The 20400-nt window shown below is 38.7% G+C and overlaps 1 protein-coding gene across 3 annotated transcripts in view; it reads left to right on the top strand.

Moving 5' to 3' along the window:
• LOC150084652 (ubiquitin thioesterase OTUB1) overlaps positions 1–20400 on the top strand; it is a 297048-nt gene that overhangs the window by 244275 nt on the left and 32373 nt on the right. For all 3 annotated transcript variants that reach the window (XM_090375384.1, XM_090375383.1, XM_090375385.1), the window contains one exon: positions 18718–18821. In XM_090375384.1, the coding sequence (XP_090231510.1) occupies positions 18718–18821 (104 nt within the window). The remainder of the gene's footprint in view (positions 1–18717; positions 18822–20400) is intronic.

Raw genomic sequence — 20400 nt, 5'->3', positions numbered from 1 at the left:
TGATAGATTTATTGCCACCTGAGCTAAAGATAAAACCAACCCACTAGCATCATAATTTTCTTCTAACTCTTGTACTGATAATCTTGACAACCCATCTCTTATCATAAGAAAAATACCATACTTATGGAGAGAGAGAGAGAGAGAGAGAGAGAGAGAGAAAAAGAGAAATTAGAAGTCAGGATAATCCCAAACAGAAATATATGAACTTGTCTAGAGATCTGAGTTTTATCAAAGATAAGCATAGGAGCAGCAGATCCCTTTTCACGAGATATAAGACAGGACTAAGTAATAGAAGAATTGAAATTAACTAAGTTATCTTCGTCCCATTGGAGTATTACCTGCAGATTAACACTTAAGGAATTAGTGGTTGATATTTGAGAAAATGAAACTGAATGAACATGGCAAGGTTTTGCCTACTGAAAGGAGGAATGCAATGAGCATTCCTATCATCAGCATTATATCATCAGCAAATGGATAGGATTTTCTGTCAATGGAAAAGGTCACTAATATACAACAGGAAAAAATTAAGATGAATAATTGTACCATGAGGAATACTTTCATTAGTTAGAAGAAAAGACATCCACCCTAATTGCAGAGAAATGATAGAGAGAAAACTCGAGACCAACTGCAAACAACAGTCTGTAATTCATAATGAGGAAGCCAGTTTAGAAGATCATTATGCCAAACACATGCAAAAGCCCTTAGATACATCAAGAGCAACATCTTGAGTTTCACCAAACATTTCGATTGAATTTGCTCATAGATGGGTAACAAAGTCAACGTATCACCAGTGGATAAACACTGACAGACTCCAGTGCTGGTGATTACCGATCAGATTTATTTTCAAAATAGTTAACGAGATATAAGACTTAAGGTTTTGGTGACTTTTGGATTCTCAATTACTGTGAAAAGAGTAGCGGTAAGTGGAAGAAGACAATAACTAGATAGGAGGGATTTGTCACATTTTTAGGAACTGATTAGATACAAAAAAATTTATCAGCAGAAGGAAAAACGCTATGGGAATAAGGTAAAAGTGACACAGAAAATGAGGATGCTCAAGAACACATTTTGAGAACAAGTGGGGGGGAGGGGGGAGAGAGAGAGAGAGAGGAGAGAGAGAGAGAGAGAGCATCAGAAATTGTGGCTTTCTTGGCATCCGGATTGTTCTGACATCCTTTGGCCAGAAGACAACAGACGGTATTGAGAGGGGTGTGATGTGAATGGTAAGAGATGGGTTGTCAAGATTATCAGTATAAGAGTTAGAAGAAAAGTATGGTGCTAGCAGGTTGGTTTTATCTTTAGCTGAGGTGGCAATAAATCCATCAGTATATTAGCAATGGTGAGAGAATATATGGGCAAAATTGGTCAATAGCTATGTTTGCCCATGCCATTTGCCTACTGGCCAACAGCTTTGGCAAGCGACCATGCCTAACTACCATTTGCAAAGGAAGCAAGTTCGATAATCAGAGCAAGCAATATTTTCTTGTGCTTATGCCAGAGAGAGAGAGAGAGAGAGATTTGCCTACTGGCCAACAGCTTTGGCGCGCCTCCGTAGCCAGGTGGGAAGGAGCAGCAGTGTCGTAGCACACGCTTCTTGATTAGACCGGGGTTCGAGCCCGTCACCACCAAATACTGAGGATGCGGAAAGGTCATTCAGGGAATGACCACCGCATATCCCGGAGCAATATGGCCTTAGTTGCTAATGCTCCTAAAAACCAAATAACAAACAAACAAACAAAAACAGCTTTGGCAAGCGAGCGACCATGCCTAACTACCATTTGCAAAGGAAGCAAGTTCGATAATCAGAGCAAGCAATATTTTCGTGTGCTTATGCCAGAGAGAGAGAGAGAGAGAGAGATAGTATGTGATCTCATCTAGTCTGTGTATACACAAACAACATGATCGTGTTCAATACCTAAGTTGGATTACTAATCTTTCTAATTGTTGTGAACTTATAGTAGGCAAAAAATAAACCTAGAGATTTGGATGAGTCAAATGTGATATGCAACATTCTTATCATGAACAACCTTAGCACATTTATTGGAAAACTAAAAATGAGATAAAGGATGAGATTTTAAAGTGGAGTGCAGAAGACGAATTCGTTCCTAACAAGGATAATTTCAATTACAATCTGAGAAAACGTTGACATCAGAAGATTTAAATTAAAATGGTAATTGAACCAAAGAAAAGAAAAGAAATCTTGCAGATGATCCCATTTCGCATCCTTGCAATAGCAAATAACATGAGATTCAGAATGGCCACAAGAGAAAGCTCATCGGAGAAGAGACCATCATCAATGAAAGGATGGCACTGATCGCAGTTTTGCATCTACATTCACACATGAGGAGTTATTAAGGTTTGAAAATGCCAGAAGGTTATCAGATTGTAGCAGGGTGCTTAATGATTTTGCAATAACTGAGAGCAAAGTGGAGGAGAAATTGTTGAAGTTAAACGTAAGAAAGGCACCTGGGGTGGATGGGATCTATCCAGTTATATTAAAGGAGGCGGCAAAGGAAGTAAGCAAACCCTTAGCCATAATTATAAGAGCATCCTTGGACTTAGGGGAGGTTCCCATGGACTGGAGATAGGAAAATGTATCCCCAGTTGACAAAGGGAGATCGAAGTGTGACACGAGTAATTACAAACCAGTTAGTTTAACTTCTGTTCTGGGTAAAATAATGGAGTTACTGGTTAAAGATACATTGCAGGATCATCTAGACAATACTGCAGCAATAATTCAGACACAGCTTGGGTTTGTTAAGGAAAGTCTTGTCTGACAAATTTGATTGGATATTATGATGTGATTACAAAGGAACTGGATGCAAAAAATAATTTTGATATCATATACTTGGATTTCAGAAAAGCTTTTGACACTGTTGCGCATGGAAGACTACTGTACAAATTGGAGCAGTATGGTATTAAGGGTAAGTTGCTACAAAGCAGCGCTCAATGAGCGCTGCTTTTCGTGGACTAATGTTATTAGTGGAGTCCCACAAGGTTCGGTGTTGGGACCAGTGTTGTTTTGTATATTTATCAATGATACTGATGAAGGTATATCAGGCTTAGTGTCAAGGTGTGCAGATGATACAAAGGTTGGCAGGTTCGTTAATGGCAGTGTGCTACTGCAACGAGATCTAGAAAATTTGGGCGGATGGGATGAGAAGTGGCAACTGAAGTTTAACCTTGACAAATGCAAAGTACAGCATATGAGTAGAAGTAATCCCAGAGAAACTTACCAACTGTGTGGTACTACACTTAAGGTGGTAGAAAATGAAAAAGACCTGGAAGTAATTGTGCAGTCAGATATGAAGTTTTCTGTGCAATGCAGACAGGCTGCTAGGGCAGGTCATGAGGTTTTGAAAATTATATATAGGAATTTTGCTATCAGGGAAAAGAAGGTAATTGTCCCTCTGTATAAGACAATGGTCAGGCCACGCCTTGAGTACTGTAAGGATGTAGATTTGAAAGGATGTCGATTTGCTTGAGCATGTACAGAGAAGGGCAACAAGATTGGTGAGGGGAATGAAGGGATCCTCTTACCAAGAGAGGCTTAAGTTCTGCAAATTACAGTGGGTGGAGACTAGGCACCTGCCAGGTGATCTGATTGAGGTGATTAAAGCCTTGAATATATTGAGCATGCTGAATTCTGATGGGATTCTTCCACTTGTTCAGATTACAAACCTGATGGGGTAAAAATTCAAATTGAGGAAAGACAGATGTAGAATAGATGTGCAGAAATTTGCCTTTAGCCAGCGGGTGGTTAATTGCTGGAACAAACTTCCATCTGTCACTGTGGAAGTTGATGGGTTAAATAAATTTAAGGAGGAACTGGACAGACATTTAGAGGGATTTATTTTGTGAATTTTTTTTTTTTTTTTTTTTTTTTTGGCTGATGCTGAATAAGCTCATACACATGCTTTCTTGCATCACATGCCACTACTACTACTACTAATCATTGGTAACTTGGAGATTGTGTAAGGGTCACAGAGTAGAATTTTTTTCAGCATGGTCTGTGCTTGCTAACAGGAGAAACTGCTTCTACAGGGATGGGATACACTTCAATAGAAAGGGTGCAAGAATATTTGCTGACACTATCGAGGCAGTGTTAGGTACTTTGGAAAACTGCTAGATTAGGGGGGATACACAGACTAAAAGATTAATGGTAGCCGCAGACAGAGGCGAAAGTGATTCTTTCACTGCTTCTATTGTAATGAGCAGCAGCCTAGAGAGCAAGTTGCTGGGGACATCAAGAGCTGCTGGGAATCATCATGGAACAAGTAAATACATGGGCTGTGTTAAGGTAAGTACAAGAGTAAGAACAAGTGCATGTACACTAATGCTAGAAGTATAGTGAATAAAATTGATGAATTTGAAGCGCTGATCAAGACATCAAGGCAGATATTGTTGGGTTATAAGAGACACGGTGTCCCACAGATATAAGCAGTGCAGAATTAGAATTTGGGGAATACAATGTGTGTAGAAAGGACAGACAGGGTAGGAAGGGAGGAGGGGTTATGCTGTTAGTTAAGAAACACATAAAATCTAAGGAAGTGCATCCAGTTGACACGGGTGGACAGTTCAATGTTGAGTCTGGTTGGTGTGACATAAACACTGGGAAGGGGAAAATAAGAGTAGGAGTATGTTATAGGCCTAATGATGCTAATGAGTATAATGAGCAGTTGTGCAGAGAAATAGAATAAATCAATGTCTTCTAATGGGGAATTTGAACTTTCCAGATATTGACTGGAACTTGTGGTTGGTCACTCACATGCTAGCAAGACTATTGCGAATTTATTGGAGGATTGTTTTCTACAGCAACATGTTCAAGAGGCAACCAGAGGGAGTAATACCCTTGATTTGATTATCAGCAGTGATGAAGCAGGCATTAGGAATTTGCATATAAAGGAACCACTAGGTGACAGTGATCACAGTCTACTGATGTGGGATTTACTTAAAGATGTAACTACAATCAAGGGTAAAGGGAAGGGTTTTTGTTTTTGTAAAGGTGACTACAGAGGTTTCAGACAGTTTTTAAATTCTAAAGACTGATGATATTACCAACAGTGAATTCTAAATGGGAAGCCTTCGGGGACTTAATCTTGGAGGCTACTAGGTTTTTCATACCAACTAAGAAATATTGTTCAAGGTTCAGGCCTAAATGGATGTTGGATGAATTAATGATGCTCGCGGCAGAGAAGAAAAATGCATGGGATGCATATAAATTATCAGGCAACATAGAAGCCTGTGACAGATATAAGCTAGTCTGTAATCAAGTCACAAAGGAGGTTAGGCAGGCGAAGGCAGATTCCGAGAAATCTTTGGCAAAGGACGCAAAGAATTCTTTGTTTATGTAAATTCTAGAACAAAGGGGATGAATCTGGTTGGTCCATTTAACATAGATGGTTTAACTATTGATGATCCTGCTCAAGTAGCTGATAAACTGAATGAGTATGTTGCATCTACATTCACACACTTAGCTCCCTGTTAGAGTTTGATAAAACATCTGGCATTCCCTTCCTTGAATAACTATTCAAGGAAGGTAATGCCAGATGTTTTATCAAACTCTAACAGGGAGCTAAGTGGTTTTGTGATAACTGAGAGCAAAGTGGCAGAGAAATTGTTGAATTTAAAAAAGGCACCTGAGCAGATGGAATCTATCCAGTTATAATGAAGGAGGCAGCAAGGTATTACCATGATATTACCAACAGTGAATTCTAAATGGGAAGGCTTCAGGGACTTAATCTTGGAGGCTACTAGGCTTTTCATACCAACTAAGAAATACTGTTCAATGTTCAGACCTAAATGAATGTCGGATGAATTAATGTTGCCCGTGGCAGAAAAGAAAAATGCATGGGATGCATATAAATTATCAGGTGACACAGAAGCCTACAAGAGATATAAGCTAGTCTGTAATCAAGTCACAAAGGAGGTTAGGCAAGCAAGGCAGATTGCGAAAAATCTTTAGCAAAGGATGCAAAGAAAAACAGCAAAGAGGTCTTTACTTATGTGAACTCCAGAAGGAAGGGGATGAATCGGATTGGTCCAATTAACATAAATGGTTTGACTATCGATGATCCTGCTCAAGTAGCTGATAAACTGAATGAGTATTTTGCATCTACATTTATGCATGAGGAGTTATTCAAGGTGAGGAATATGAGAAGTTTATCAAACTCTAACAGGGAGATAAGTGATTTTGTAATAACTGAGAGCAAAGTGGAGGAGAAATTGTCGAAGTTAAACATAAAAAAAGGCAGCAAGGGAAGTAAGCAAACCCTTAGCAATAATTATGAGAGCATCCTTAGAGTCAGAGGAGGTCCCCATGGCCGGAGATGTGCAAATGTATCCCCAATTCACAAAGGGGGTTCAAAGGGTGACACAAATAATTATAGACCTGTTAGTTTAGCTTTTGTTCTGGAGAAAATAATGGAGGAAGTGATACAGAATCACCTAGAGAAGACAGCAGTAATAGTTCAGACACAGCATTGGTTTGTAAAGGGGAAGTCTTGTCTTACCAATTTGATTGGATACTACGATGTGGTCACAAAGGAACTGGATGCAAAAAGTAATTTTGATATCATATACATTTGTACTTTGACTTCAGGAAAACTTTTGATACTGTTGCTCATGGAAGACTGCTATACAAATTGGAGTGATATGGCATTAAGGGCAAGTTACTGCAAATGACAAAGGATGGTTGAGTGGGAGACTGCAGAGAGTGGTAATAAATGGACACTGCTCTAGGTGGACTAATGTTATTAGCAGAGTCCCCCAATGTTCAGTGCTAGACCCATTGTTGTTTTGTGTATTTATCAATGATATCAATGAAGGTATATCAGGCTGGATGTCCAAGTTTGCAGATGATACAAATGTTGGCAGGGTTGTTAATGACAGTAAAGACAGTATGCTACTGCAGCAGGGTCTAGAAAAGTTAGGCAGATGGGCGGAGAAGTGGCAACTGAAGTTTAACATTGACAAATGCACAGGACTCCATATGGGTAGCAGTAACCCAAGAGAAATGTACCAACAGTGTACTACTGCACTCAGGGAGGTGGAGAATGAAAAACCCTGGGGGTAATTGTGCAGTCAGATATGAAGTTGTCTGAGCAGTGCAGATGGACTGCCAGAGCAAGTAATGGAGTTTTGTCAATGATATATAGGAATTTTTCTAGCAGAGACAAGAAGGTGATTATCCCTTTGTATAAGGCAATGGTCAAGCTACACCTTGATTACTGTATACAGGTCTGGAGGCCTGATTTTAAGAAAGATGTAGAGTTGCAATAGCGAGTATAGAGAAGGGCAACAAGATTGGTGAGATGAACAAAGGGGTGTGCTTACGAAGAAAGGCTTAAGTTCTACAAGTTGCATTATCTGAAGACTTTGCACTTGCGAGATGATCTGATTGAGATGTATAAGGCCTTGAATGGTTTGAGCAGGCTCAATGCTGACGGGATACTTCTTGCTCAGATTAAGAACCTGAGGGGGCATAGATTCAAATTTAGGAAAGACAGTTGTAGAATAGATGTGCGGAAGTTTGCCTTTAGCTAGCAGGTTGTTGATTGCTGGAACAGACTTCCATCTGTTGTTGTGGAAGTTGATAACTTAAATAAATTTAAGGCTGAACTAGACAAACATTTGGGGTGAACGGATATGTGAAATGGGAAGGTTTTTTTGGATGATGCTGTATAAGCTTGCTTTCTTGCATCGTATACCTCAACTGATGCTAATGCTAACCCTAATTGTAATAATTTGATAGTATAATTAGGGTTTTCAATCTCTTTTGATCACCTCTCATAAATTTGTGATTGCGGGCCAGTTTTTTAGAACCATATGCAAATGGAGTGACCTGTGCCCAAAGCAGTGTGGATTGTGTGATCTTTTATTTACTTCTTTAATACTAATTTGCTATCATAACAATAGAATAGTTGAACTGTGTATTTTGGTTATTCAGTCAGTAGTGAAACTCCAAATTCTGTCTCCTCCCCAACCACTCCATCCTCAATTGTTTATTGTCCTACTCCTATACAAGATAAGTATTTAAGTATGAAACATGACATGTCATGTTTATTGCCCTGCTCAAGTGTTAGGCATCAAGTATTAGATTAGAAGTCTATTGTTGTGAAGTTATGTTGAAACATTCTTTTAAAAAATTAGTTTAAAAATATTATAAACAAAGAAAATTAAAATATAAAAGAAATAAAAGAAATTGAAAAATACCACAGATCAAAGGCAAGCTCTGAACTCATGACCTTTGTATTAGGAGGCTTTCATCATAACCCATAAGGCAGGGACTGAATCTCCTGAGTTAGAGAATCAAGCAATAATAAAGTGCTAGTCAAACCTTTTCCTTTGATTTTCTTGGGGGGGGGGGGATTTCTTAATATGGGATTGTACTGCTTCACTGTTTTGCTTAATTGAAGGATTACTTTATCCTAATGAAGTTTAAAGTAAATTGGAGATAAATGATAGTGCACTTTCCTGGTAAATGAAAGTCATCCATAAAATGTAGCAATTGAAGGGTATATAATTCGTTGGCTAGGTTCATGCATTATGGTAGAAACACTTAAGCATAAATATTAAAAGTACAGTCAGTCCTCATATAACACATGTTTACACTACACAAATTCGATCATACACGATTTAGAAATAGGGGAAGGATATCGTATATAACACGAACTGAATTCGCTTATGCACGATTCGCCTTTGAGTTTACAAGAAATAGCAGTCGAACGTGGAATCACCCCCAACTGAACGCAACATGATAGGAATGAAGAGAAGATTCTGAAAATGTATTTGTTTTTTTTATCAGTGAAAGGGAAATACATTTCACCATAATAACGTAAAAACCCACACAATTCCAGCTATCGGTATTATCGCAAATGCAATTAGATCGAGTTTACTGCCAGTTTATAACAGATTCCACTAGCAGAAACTCAACTGGAAATTGTTTTTATTGTTTTATGGTAGTAACCCCCAGAAATGTGCTTTAGTAAAATGTGAGCTAGTGAGGTGTGTCTCTGCCTTTACGGTGTTGTTTATTCAGTTGCTACATGCGCGCAGATTTGTTTATGTGTATCAAGTATCAAGCACGCTTCCTTATTTTGTAATTGTTCTTTATTCCCTCAAAATGAGTAAAATACTTAAAAGGTGTGAAAATGAAGCATCCTGGTGAAGACACTACAGATTCAGAGAGAAAAAGAAAAGCAATATCGATAAACAGAGGCGGACTGGGTCAAAAATTCTTACCTGGGAAAATTTGTAGTGGCCTCACACTAGCATTTGTGGCCAAAATCACACCAGCCTCCGGGGTTCCCCAGTAAGGCTTATGGCCAGTCTGCCTCTGTCGATAGAGAAAAAATATGAAATTGTGAAACGCTTTGAGCAAAATTGAAAGACCATGTGATATTGCACATGCTACAGGCCTAAATGAGGCAATGCCGAGAATTAGAAAGAATGCAGAGAAAATAAAAACAACTTTCACTGTAGAAACAACTCAAAGTGTAATTAATTAAAATCCATTAGATCAAGACACAAAGAATTGGAAGAGATGGAATGGCTGTCATCTGTTTGGTTAGAAAATCGAACAAAAAACAAGTTTGCTTACGATAGAAGCAAAAGCATTAGCAATATTTTATTACGTAATAGTTGTAATAAAATAAGTAAGTATTTTATTACGATTATAATGTTTTGGTTACAAATGTGTGTTCAATTTTGGGTAGTCTGCACCTAAACCTATTTTCCCCATAGGGCCTGTTGTTGTTTATATTGCGCGATTTTGCATTGCACGGGGGTTTTTTGGAATACAACTATCGTGCTATACAAGGACTGACTTGTAAAAATTTGTTTTCAGCTCAGCTTTCCAGTATTTGTTATCCAGATAATTTTGTTGGTGCATTTGGTTGTTGTGCAAGGTGCTGGTCTATGTAGATGTGCTAGCTTGCCCCAGAGGCCATCACACATACGACAGTACTTTTCTTGAAGCAGTTATAATCAGTTGATGTCTATGCAAACAGAAATCCACAGGCATTAAAATGTTAGGTAAGCTAATTTAAAAGTACACTGTACTGGTAAACCCTATGGCTATATTTTAATATAAAGTTAGTGGCCCCGGGTGCCAAGCGTATTTTGAGGCCAAGCTATATTCTAGCGATTTATAAAGTGCTCTTGATAGGCGATTGAAATTATATTTTACGTTCACATTTCTATAAACAGTTTTACTTTAAAAACAGTTCTATACTTGAAAAGTAACAAGTAGAACACAGGAAGGAAATACACCTTTCTTTACATTTTCCTCTATTTATATTTTTACTAATTAACTAACACTTCAATTGCTTGGCCTCCGAGCGGCACTGCTCCTGCCTCCCCGTGGCGGGGCCGGTAACCTGGGGGACAAGTTATCCTCCAGGGTGAAAAGGAGTAACGATGGATATAAATGACTATCCACCACTAGAGCCTTCAAATTCAAGGCCAGACAAACCAAATGATGATGACCTAAACCAACCAAAAAGGCTCCGAAGAGAAGTGCAGAGCAATGAGATGCCAAACTTCCTTGTAATACATTCGCTCTCCAACCAGCCTGTCGGCAAATTATCACCATTTGTCATCCAAAGATTTTTGGAATCCATTGCTGGTACACCGAAAACGGTTAAACGTCTGCAATCCGGAGATCTCCTAATCGAAACAGCCTCCTCAAAACATTCAGAATGGCTGCTTAAAACAACAACCTTTGCCGGGCTACCCGTATCTATCACTCCCCACAATACGTTAAACTCATCAAAAGATGTCATCACAGAGTGGGACCTGATTACAGTATCTGAAGAGGAATTATTACAGGAACTGGGCAATCAAAAAGTAATTAGTGGAAAACGTATAAAGACCAAAAAAGATGGAAATCTTGTTCCAACCCGATCCATAATTTTAACATTCAGCACCCCAGATTTGCCATCCTCAGTAAAAGCTGGCTATTTAAACTGCCGAATACGGCCTTACATACCTAATCCTCTACGTTGCTTTAAATGCCAAAAATATGGACACTCGCAACAAGCATGTAGAGGTGATGCCATTTGTCCAATTTGTGGTTCCAAGGAGCATACACAAACAGACTGTTCAGCCTCAAGTCCCATTTGTCCCAACTGCAAAGAAAGTCACCCAGCCTTTTCCAAATCTTGTGAAATGTGGAAAATGGGGAAGAAAATCCAAAAATATAAAATAGAGCACAAAGTTACGTACCCTGAGGCACGCAGACAGGTTATGTCGACCATGCCCAGTCGTTCATATGCAGCTCACACTCGAAGCTTTAATTCAACAGCAGCTCAAACAGATGTATCCATACCTCCCTGCACATCTCTAGCTAACTGGGTTAAAAATACATTATTAAACCCTGTCAAAGAAACACATCAAATTAAAATCAGTGAATCAAACCAACACTCCAATCCCAGTTGAGACTCGGACAGTCCCGCATGACAAAGAAAAACTAAAAACTACTAAACACAACAATAAACATGAATCATCCACTGGTAGTATGGAAGTAGATGTAAACCCAGATCATGAAGAACCATTACTAGAACTTCACGCAAACGATACTATGGATACCGGTCACCCTACCTTCCCGAAAAGAGACCGGAAAAAATCCTCCTCAAACAAAAAACAGTCAGATGAATCATCCTCAACTAAACCAAAATGAACCACAGCATCTTACAATGGAATTGCAGAGGCTTTCATTCCAACACAGACGATATTCAATACCTAATTAATCAATATTCTCCGGTTGCCTTTTGTTTACAGGAAACTTACCTAACCACACAAATTTCTCCTTCGATAAAGAACTATTGCATTTATCGAAGAGATCGAAATACCGCTAGCGCTGCCCATGGTGGCGTGGCAATCCTAGTAAATTCAAAGATCCCAACTAAACATATCCCACTCCAAACTAAAATAGAAGCTGTTGCTGTTCGTATAATTCTCCATAGTGCAATAACACTAGTCTCAATATACCTACCGCCAAACTGTACTAACTCTTTAAAAGATCTTGAAGACTTCTTTATACAGATACCTCCACCTCTCTGTATATTAGGAGACTTTAACGGGCACCACCCATTATGGGGCTCTACTAAATTGGATAGACGAGGCCGACTAATTGAAAGTTTTTTGGATGCACTAAATCTCACTATACTCAATACAGGTGCACCGACACACGTACAGCTTCCAACAGGACACACCTCAGCAATAGATCTCTCAATTTCTTCACCAGTACTAGTCCCAGCCATAGAGTGGTATGTAATAAACGATCCCATGGGCAGTGATCACTTCCCAATAGTATGCAACTTTCTGAAAGCAAAGACTCCTTCAATTCAACCCTGCAGAAAGTGGAAATTTGTCCGAGCAGACTGGGCAAAATTTCAATCATCAATTGACCTCGATGAGGAAAAAATCCGCCTCCAGCACATTGATGATGTGACAGATTACATCACGTCGCGTCTTCTAAATGTGGCTAAAGACACAATACCAATATCAAATCCGCCGGGCCGAAAGCATTATAATTACTGGTGGAATGATAAATGCACCACAGCAAAGAGAGCAAAAAATAAAGCCTGGAATTTGTTTCAGAAATGTCCGAGCACAGTCAATCTCATTAATTATAAGAAATTAAGGGCAAAAGCACGCTTCATACAAAAGCAAGCAAAGAAAGAATCCTGGACCTGTTTTGCATCCAGTTTTCGCAGAAATACCGATCCCAAAATAATATGGAAAAAAATTAGACAGCTGTCTGGTAAGTTTCCTACCATACCTTCTCCGATCCTCTCCTGGAATGGGAATGATATCTCTAATCCTGTAGATATAGCTAATGCTTTAGGCAATACTTTTGCAGAAATCTCAGCAACGTCAGCCTATACCACCTCATTCCAAAGAATTAAAAACACTAAAGAAAAGCATGCTATTCATTTTCAAACTACCCGTCTTCTCCCATATAACAAACCTCTGCAATATTCTGAACTTTTACATGTCATTAGAACAGCTCGCAATGGTGCTGCTGGGCCAGATGGGATTTATTATGTCATGCTACAACACCGTGATGACAAAGCTCTGCGCTGCCTCCTGGTCTTTTACAATCGCATATTTTTAGAAAATGTTTTTCCAGCATCTTGGCATCACTCTACAATTTTGACATTCCTGAAGCCTGGAAAAGATCCATCCAACCCAAATAGCTATAGACCCATATCTCTCTCTCAAGCTGCCTCAGTAAAATCCTTGAGAAAATTATCCACAGAAGACTCGTCTGGATCATTGAGTTGGAACATCTAATGAGCCATAGTCAATATGGCTTTCGTCAAAACAGATCATGCTTAGATCTTATGGTCAAGGCCGAATTTGCCATCCGTAATGCTTTTGTCAAATATGAACATCTAGTAATGGTTTCAATAGACATAGAGAAGGCTTTTGATACCACCTGGCGGTATGATATACTTAGTGATCTTTATCTTCTCGGACTACGAGGCAATCTTCCTATATTCGTTCAGAACTTTCTACATACTAGATCATTTCAAGTTCGATATCAACATGCCCTTTCCCCAACTTTCATCCAGGAAGAAGGTGTTCCACAGGGATCAGTACTGAGTGCCACTCTTTTTGCTCTGAGAATAGATTCTATCACTAAGCAGCTTCCAAATACAATTGAGACTTACCTTTATGCAGATGACCTTTCCATCTCTTGTCATTCTCAAAACATGAGGTCTATTGAAAAACAGCTTCAGATATCACTTAATAAAATTCAACAATGGGCGAGCCTCAACGGCTATCGGCTCTCGCAGCAGAAAACAGTTGCCATCCATTTCTGTAGACAACGCAAACTTCATCCAGATCCTGAACTTCAAATTTCTAACGTCTTTGTCCCAGTCACCAGCAACATCCGATTTATAGGATTAACCCTTGACAATAAGTTAAATTTCCTAGATCATATTAAAAATGTACGGACTTCATGTCTAAAAAAGTTAAACATACTCAGAGCTTTATCTGCCCAAACATGGGGTGCAGATCGTACCTCCCTTCTTCGGTTCAGGGCATTAATTAGATCTCGTCTCGATTATGGTGCTCCAATCTATGATTCTGCCAGAAAGAGTGCATTATGCTGGCTTGATCCCATTCAGCACAGTGCTTTGAGAATTGCAATTGGTGCACTCAGAACGTCGCCAGTACATAGTCTCTACGTTGATGCTCATGAGCCCCCACTAACTTTACGCAGGAAAACACTGTTACTGAAATATGCTGTCAAGATACAAAGTTGTGCCTCTCATCCCATTCGGTCATACCTTTTTAACCCACCGTTAGAAACCCTATACAGAAACAAGCCTAGCATAGTAAAACCAGCTGGTGTTCGCCTTCTTGAACTTGTGCAAGTTTGGAATATTTCTATCCATTCCATAAAGCAGGTAGCAACTTATACTCAACCTCCATGGACTCCTCCTATCTGTGACACTTACCTCTGTCAATGGAGAAAGAATTCTTTGCAAGCAACAAATATCAACCAAATTCACGCAGTTCACATTCAAAGATATTCTGATTTCTCTCCAATTTATACAGATGGCTCTAAATCTAATTCAAATGTTGGAGCAGCTGCAGTGTTTCCAAATACAATTGTATCAGCTTCCCTTCCGTCAGAATTTAGTATATTTTCTGCTGAATTATACGCAATAAAACTAGCTTTAGAAAATCTTCATTCTAACTGTTCCTTAAAATCTGTTATTTTCACTGATTCCCTCAGCTCAATCATGTCGTTATGTAATTCCTCAGATAAAGTTCACCCTGTTCTAGATGAAATCAGAAGCTTATTACTGCAAATTAAAGAACCCAATCAACAGGTCACGTTTTGCTGGATTCCAGCACATTCTGATATTTTAGGCAATGAACTGGCCGATAAAGCTGCAAAATATCCAACTACCTTAGATCTAACCAACATCCCTGTTCCTGCATCAGATTATGCACTAACCATTCATGCTGCTTGTCTATCACAATGGACAGCACTGTGACACTCTCAGACTAATAATAAACTCTTTCAGTTTAAACAAGACCCGAAAATTTGGCACTCCAGTGTCCGTACATCGAGACGAGAAGAAGTAGTCCTCTCAAGGGCAAGAATAGGACATACCCATCTGACCCACCTTCATTTACTCACAGGAGATGATCCACCACAATGTACACATTGTTCTAACAATTTGACTGTAAAACATATTTTTATTGTCTGCTCCTATTATAAACAAGCCAGAACTTCATCCTTGATCTCACTGATTAATCTACATAAACCAGTAACTCTTGAAAACCAGATTGGTGATAAGGCAAATATTTCTGAATTTTTTGACTTTCTCAGGCAAACTGGGCTTTTTAATGATTTCTGATTTATGGAAAACTCATGTTTTAATATAATAAGTGAATAGGCACATTATAGCCTTAGCAGCTTATGTGCCATTAAGCCTCCAGAACAACAACAACAATAAAGTTAGCATTAGCAAGTGCACATGATGCAAGAAAGCAAGCTTGTATAGCATCAGCCAAAAAAAAAACTTATTTCACCCATTCCCTCACTCCAAATGTTTGTCAAGTTCTGCCTTGAATCTATTTAAGCTATAAACTTCTACAACGACAGATGGAAGTCTGTTCCAGCAATCAACCACCCGCTGGCTAAAGGCAAACTTCCACACATCTATCCTACAACCGTCTTTCCTCAATTTGAATCTATGCCATCTCAGGTGATTATTCTGAGCAAGAGAAAGAATCCCATCAGCATTGAGCATGCTCAAACCATTCAAGGCTTTATACACCTCAATTAGATCACCTTGTAGGTGCCTTCCTTTGTAAGAGCAACCCTTTGTTCTGTTCACTAAACTTGTTGCCTTTCTCTGTACTCGTTCCAACAGCTCTACATCCTTCTTAAAATGAGGCCTCCAGACCTGTATACAGTACTCAAGGTGTGGCCTGGCCATTGCCTTATACAAGGGGATAATCACCTCCCTATCCCTGCTAGAAAAATTCCTGTATATCATTGACAAGACACCATGAGCTACTCTTGCAGACTGTCTGCACTGCTCAGAAAACTTTATATCTGCCTGCACAATTACCCCCAGGTCCTTTTCATTCTGTACCACTGTCCGTGTGGTACCACAGAGTTGATACATTACTCTGGGATTGCTGCTTCCCATGTGTAGTACTTTACATTTGTCAATGTTAAGCTTCATTTGCCACCTCTCAGCCCATCTGCTCAACTTTTCTAGATCCTGCTGTAGCAGTGTACTGTCATTAGTGTCATTAGCCACCCTGCCAACCTTTGTATCGTCTGCAAACTTGGACATTAAGCCTGATATACCATCGTCAATATCATTTATAAATACAGAAAACAACAATGGACCCAACACTGAACCCTGAGTGACTCCACTAATAACATTTGTCCACAAAGAGCAGTGTCCATTGATTACCACTCTCTGTCTTCTCCCACTCAACCATCCCTATATCCATAGCAGCAATTTTCCTCCAGTGCCACACTGCTCCAATTTGTGCAGCAGTCTTCCATGTGCGACAGTATCAAAGGCCTTTCTAAGATCCAAATATATTATATCAAAGTTATTCTTTGCATCCAGTTCCTTTGTGACTACATCATGATATCCAATCAAATTAGTCAGACAAGACTTCCTCTTAACAAACGCATGCTGTTTCCGAGCTTTAACCGAAGTCTTGTCTAGACGATCCTGCAATGCTTCTTTAACCAGTGTCTCCATTAATTTCATTGGAACAGAAGTTAAACTAACAGGTCTGAAATTACCTGTAATTTCCCTTTGATCCTCCTTTGTGGATTGGGGGTCACATTTGCACTTCTCCAGTCCATGGGTACCTTCCCTGAGTCCAGGGAAGCTCTCATAATTATGGCTAAGGGTTTGCTTACTCCCTTTGCTGCCTCCTTTAATATAACTGGATAGATTCCATCCACCTCAGGTGCCTTTCTTATGTTTATCTTCAACAATTTCTCCTCCACTTTACTCTCAGTTATTACAAGATTATCTAGCTTACTGCCAGAGTTTAATTCACTTCTGGCATTCCCCTCCCTGATTAACTCCTTATGTGTGAATGTAGATGCAAAATATTTGTTCAGTTTGTCAGGCTATCTGAGCAGGATCATCAACAGTCGAACTATCGATGTCAAGTGGACCAATGTGATCAAGTCCCTTTCTTCTAGAATTTACATAAATAAAGAAGTCTTTGCTGTTTTTCTTTGCATCCTTTGCCAAATATTTCTCATAATCTGCCTTCCCCTGCCTAACCTCCTTTGTAACTTGGTTAGAGACCAGCTTGTATCTCTCATAGGCTTCTGTGTCACATGTTAATTTATATGTATCCCATGCATTTTTCTTCTCTGTCACATGTCTAATTAGTTCATCTGACATCAATTTAGGCCTAAATCTTGAAGAATATTTCTTTGTTGTTATGAAAAGCCTAGTAGCTTCCAAGATTAATTCTTTGAATGCTTCCCATTTTGAATTTGCTGTTGGTAACATCATCAATTGGTCCTACCGTATAGAATTTAAATACTGTCTCAGACCACCATAGTCATCTTTACGAAAGCAAAAACCCTTCCCTTTACCCTAGATGGTAATTACTTCTTTGAGTAAATCCCACTTCAGCACACTGTGATCACTGCCACCTAAATACATATTTTATAAAAACCTCCTTTTTCTGAAAAATCTCATTTTCCTCCTGCCTACAAATATTTGAATTCCAGTTTTTTTGAAAGTTGGCAGCTACAACAGTCCCCCCCCCCACCCTACCAGAAGGCATCAGTTTGTTAATTTCCTATGTATCTTTCATGAACACTTCACACAGATTTTCCTGCTTTTTTTGGTTAGCACTGTAGAGAAAGGCAAATTCAAGTAATGAAATCAGATTGATTGCATTACTTGAGTAATACTGAGATTAATGGTTAATTTAGAACTCATTACTGTCAACAGCAATGCCATTGTTATAAAAAAAACTTCAACCTAGCATTTCTGAAGAGGTTCAAAATCTACTACAGTATTTTTCTCGAAACAGTTATAATCATTTGATATCTAAAAGACATTTCCAACAGAAATCAGAGATAGTTTTTACTCTATAATTACTGAATTCCATGGTCTTTTGAATAATTCTCTGCTCACATCTATCAAACAAATTCAGAAATTCTAACTTCACCTTTAAATGTATATAGGGCGTGTGTTTTTACTCTTCACATTATTTTCAATTTTTTCATTCTCTTCTTTTTCATTCATATTTCAGCAGATGTAAAAGTACAAATTGGTAAAAATGGATGGATATCACTGAACATTCAGAGACAGACCCTTGTTCCCAGTGAAGAGGAACCATGAAACCACATGGCTGTCAGTATAGTGATGGCAAAGCTTCTTTGGTCACTGTGAATTGGGATAGCAATACTTTTCAAGACACTGAAGAAATGAAAATGTGGATAATGGGAATCAGCTGTATTCCACTCATGCCTGTTTGGTTTTTTTTTTTCCTCACACTACCTAATAATTGTTTTGTATAAAAGTTTTGTAGGTTACATCAATATGCCCTTTAATCTTGATATCAGAATATTTTACAGTTTACTTTTTTGTTTACTATGAATACATCTGTTGTTATATTACGTTGGACATTGAAGTATCATTATAACAACTGTATCTTAACTATAAATTTTGTATGCTTTAGTTCATGGAAGTATTGAATAAAATAGAAAACCAGATAAGTTTGGAAGAGTTGTTAGGAATATTCAATGATCAAGGCTATTCAGACTATATTGTTGTCTATATGAGGTAAGTGATTCACTTTTAAAGAATACAGTTTTCATATTTGTTTTCTAAAATTTTTTGTCAGCTCTTTCAACAGAAAGAGCCAGCCTTAAGCCTTTCTTGCTAATATGAACAAAAACTCATGCAGGAAGCTATTATATAATAAAAGTTTCTCATGTACACACATAACAACAGTAACTGTGATGTTGTCATCAGCTATTTCTGCAAGTTTTTGTTTCCTCGTTTTATATGGCAGCTTTTTATTTGCTTACTTTTATATTTTGCTATGCAGTGTAATAAAAGGTCAGTGTAAACTTTTAAATGAAAGAACAGAAATAACTGAATTAAAAAGTTGTTCTTAATGCTAGGTTTACTGTAATACACCACAATGTGAAAAAGGGAGGGAATCAACTTATATGCTGAATCACTTATATACAGTGTTTTTATAAATGGTGGGAACACTCAGTGGTTTATTGCACAGACTAAGACAGCATCAGTGTCATATACATACCTTGTTAAAGAGAAAATGTCAAAAGTTTTTTTTACATCACTTCACAACGATTCAATGTGGGAATCACGTGTGACATGGCAAATGTCCACACGGTAATCAAACTCTTGACATACCCTGTCCAGCGTATCCTATGTGACCGTGGTGGTAGCTTCTTCAATTCTCTGCTTTTTAGTACCTGGATGTCACGTGGAAAAGGTGGTACATAAACATGATCCTTTATGTAGCCCCACAAGAAGAAATCACACAGAGTTAAGTCTGGTGATCTCGGCAGCCATTTCAAGAAACATTCGTCCCTTTCTCCAGCATGTCAGATCCAGTGCTTGTGTAGCTCGGTGTTAAGGTAGGCCCAAATTCCATTATGGAAGTGGGGGGAGGCCCATCTTGCTGGTAAATAAAGTCATCACTATCTTCCTGAACTTGAGGCATCAACCATTGCTGCAGCATATCGAGGAAGGATTGTCCAGTGACAGTGCCATTGGAAAAGAAGAAAGGTCCATTCAGTTTTCGGTGTGACAAGGCCCAGAAAACATTCACCTTCAGCGAATCAAGCTCATATTCTCATTACTCAAGGTGTGGCCTGACCATTGCCTTATACAAGGGGATAATCACTTCCTTATCCCTGCAAATTCAATTCAATTATCTCTTCAGATTTCTGGGTGCCCCAGATTCGACAGTTGTGTCGGTTGACCTTCCCATTTGTGTGAAATGTGGCCTTATTGCTAAAAACACTACGTGATTAAAGAAGTCATCATGTTCTTCTGTCAGTCCTTGCAATTCGCAACAAAATTGGAAATGCTTCTCTTTGTCATCTTCCTTTAACATATGCACCAACTGCAATTTATACGGCTTCATAGAAAGTTTTTTATGAAGAACCTTCCATACTGTCGGGGCTGGCATTTGCAGCTCACGTGATGCTCTCTGCACTGATTTATTGGGGCCCTTTGTGAATGTCTCTCTCACCTGTTCACATTATCAACAGTAACACTAGGCTGGCCATTGCTCTTTCCCAAACACAAGCAACCCATGTTTACAAATTGCTTATGCCACTTTTTTTTTCTTTTTTTTTTTTATGTGAACCCCAAACACGAGAGG

Source organism: Mastigoproctus giganteus, chromosome 6 (genome assembly GCF_048544385.1).
Source record: "Mastigoproctus giganteus isolate SK-2022 chromosome 6, ASM4854438v1, whole genome shotgun sequence".
NCBI lineage: Eukaryota > Metazoa > Arthropoda > Arachnida > Uropygi > Thelyphonidae > Mastigoproctus > Mastigoproctus giganteus.
The sequence above is the reverse complement of the archived record's forward strand: the minus strand, read 5'-3'. Positions and strand labels throughout refer to the sequence as shown.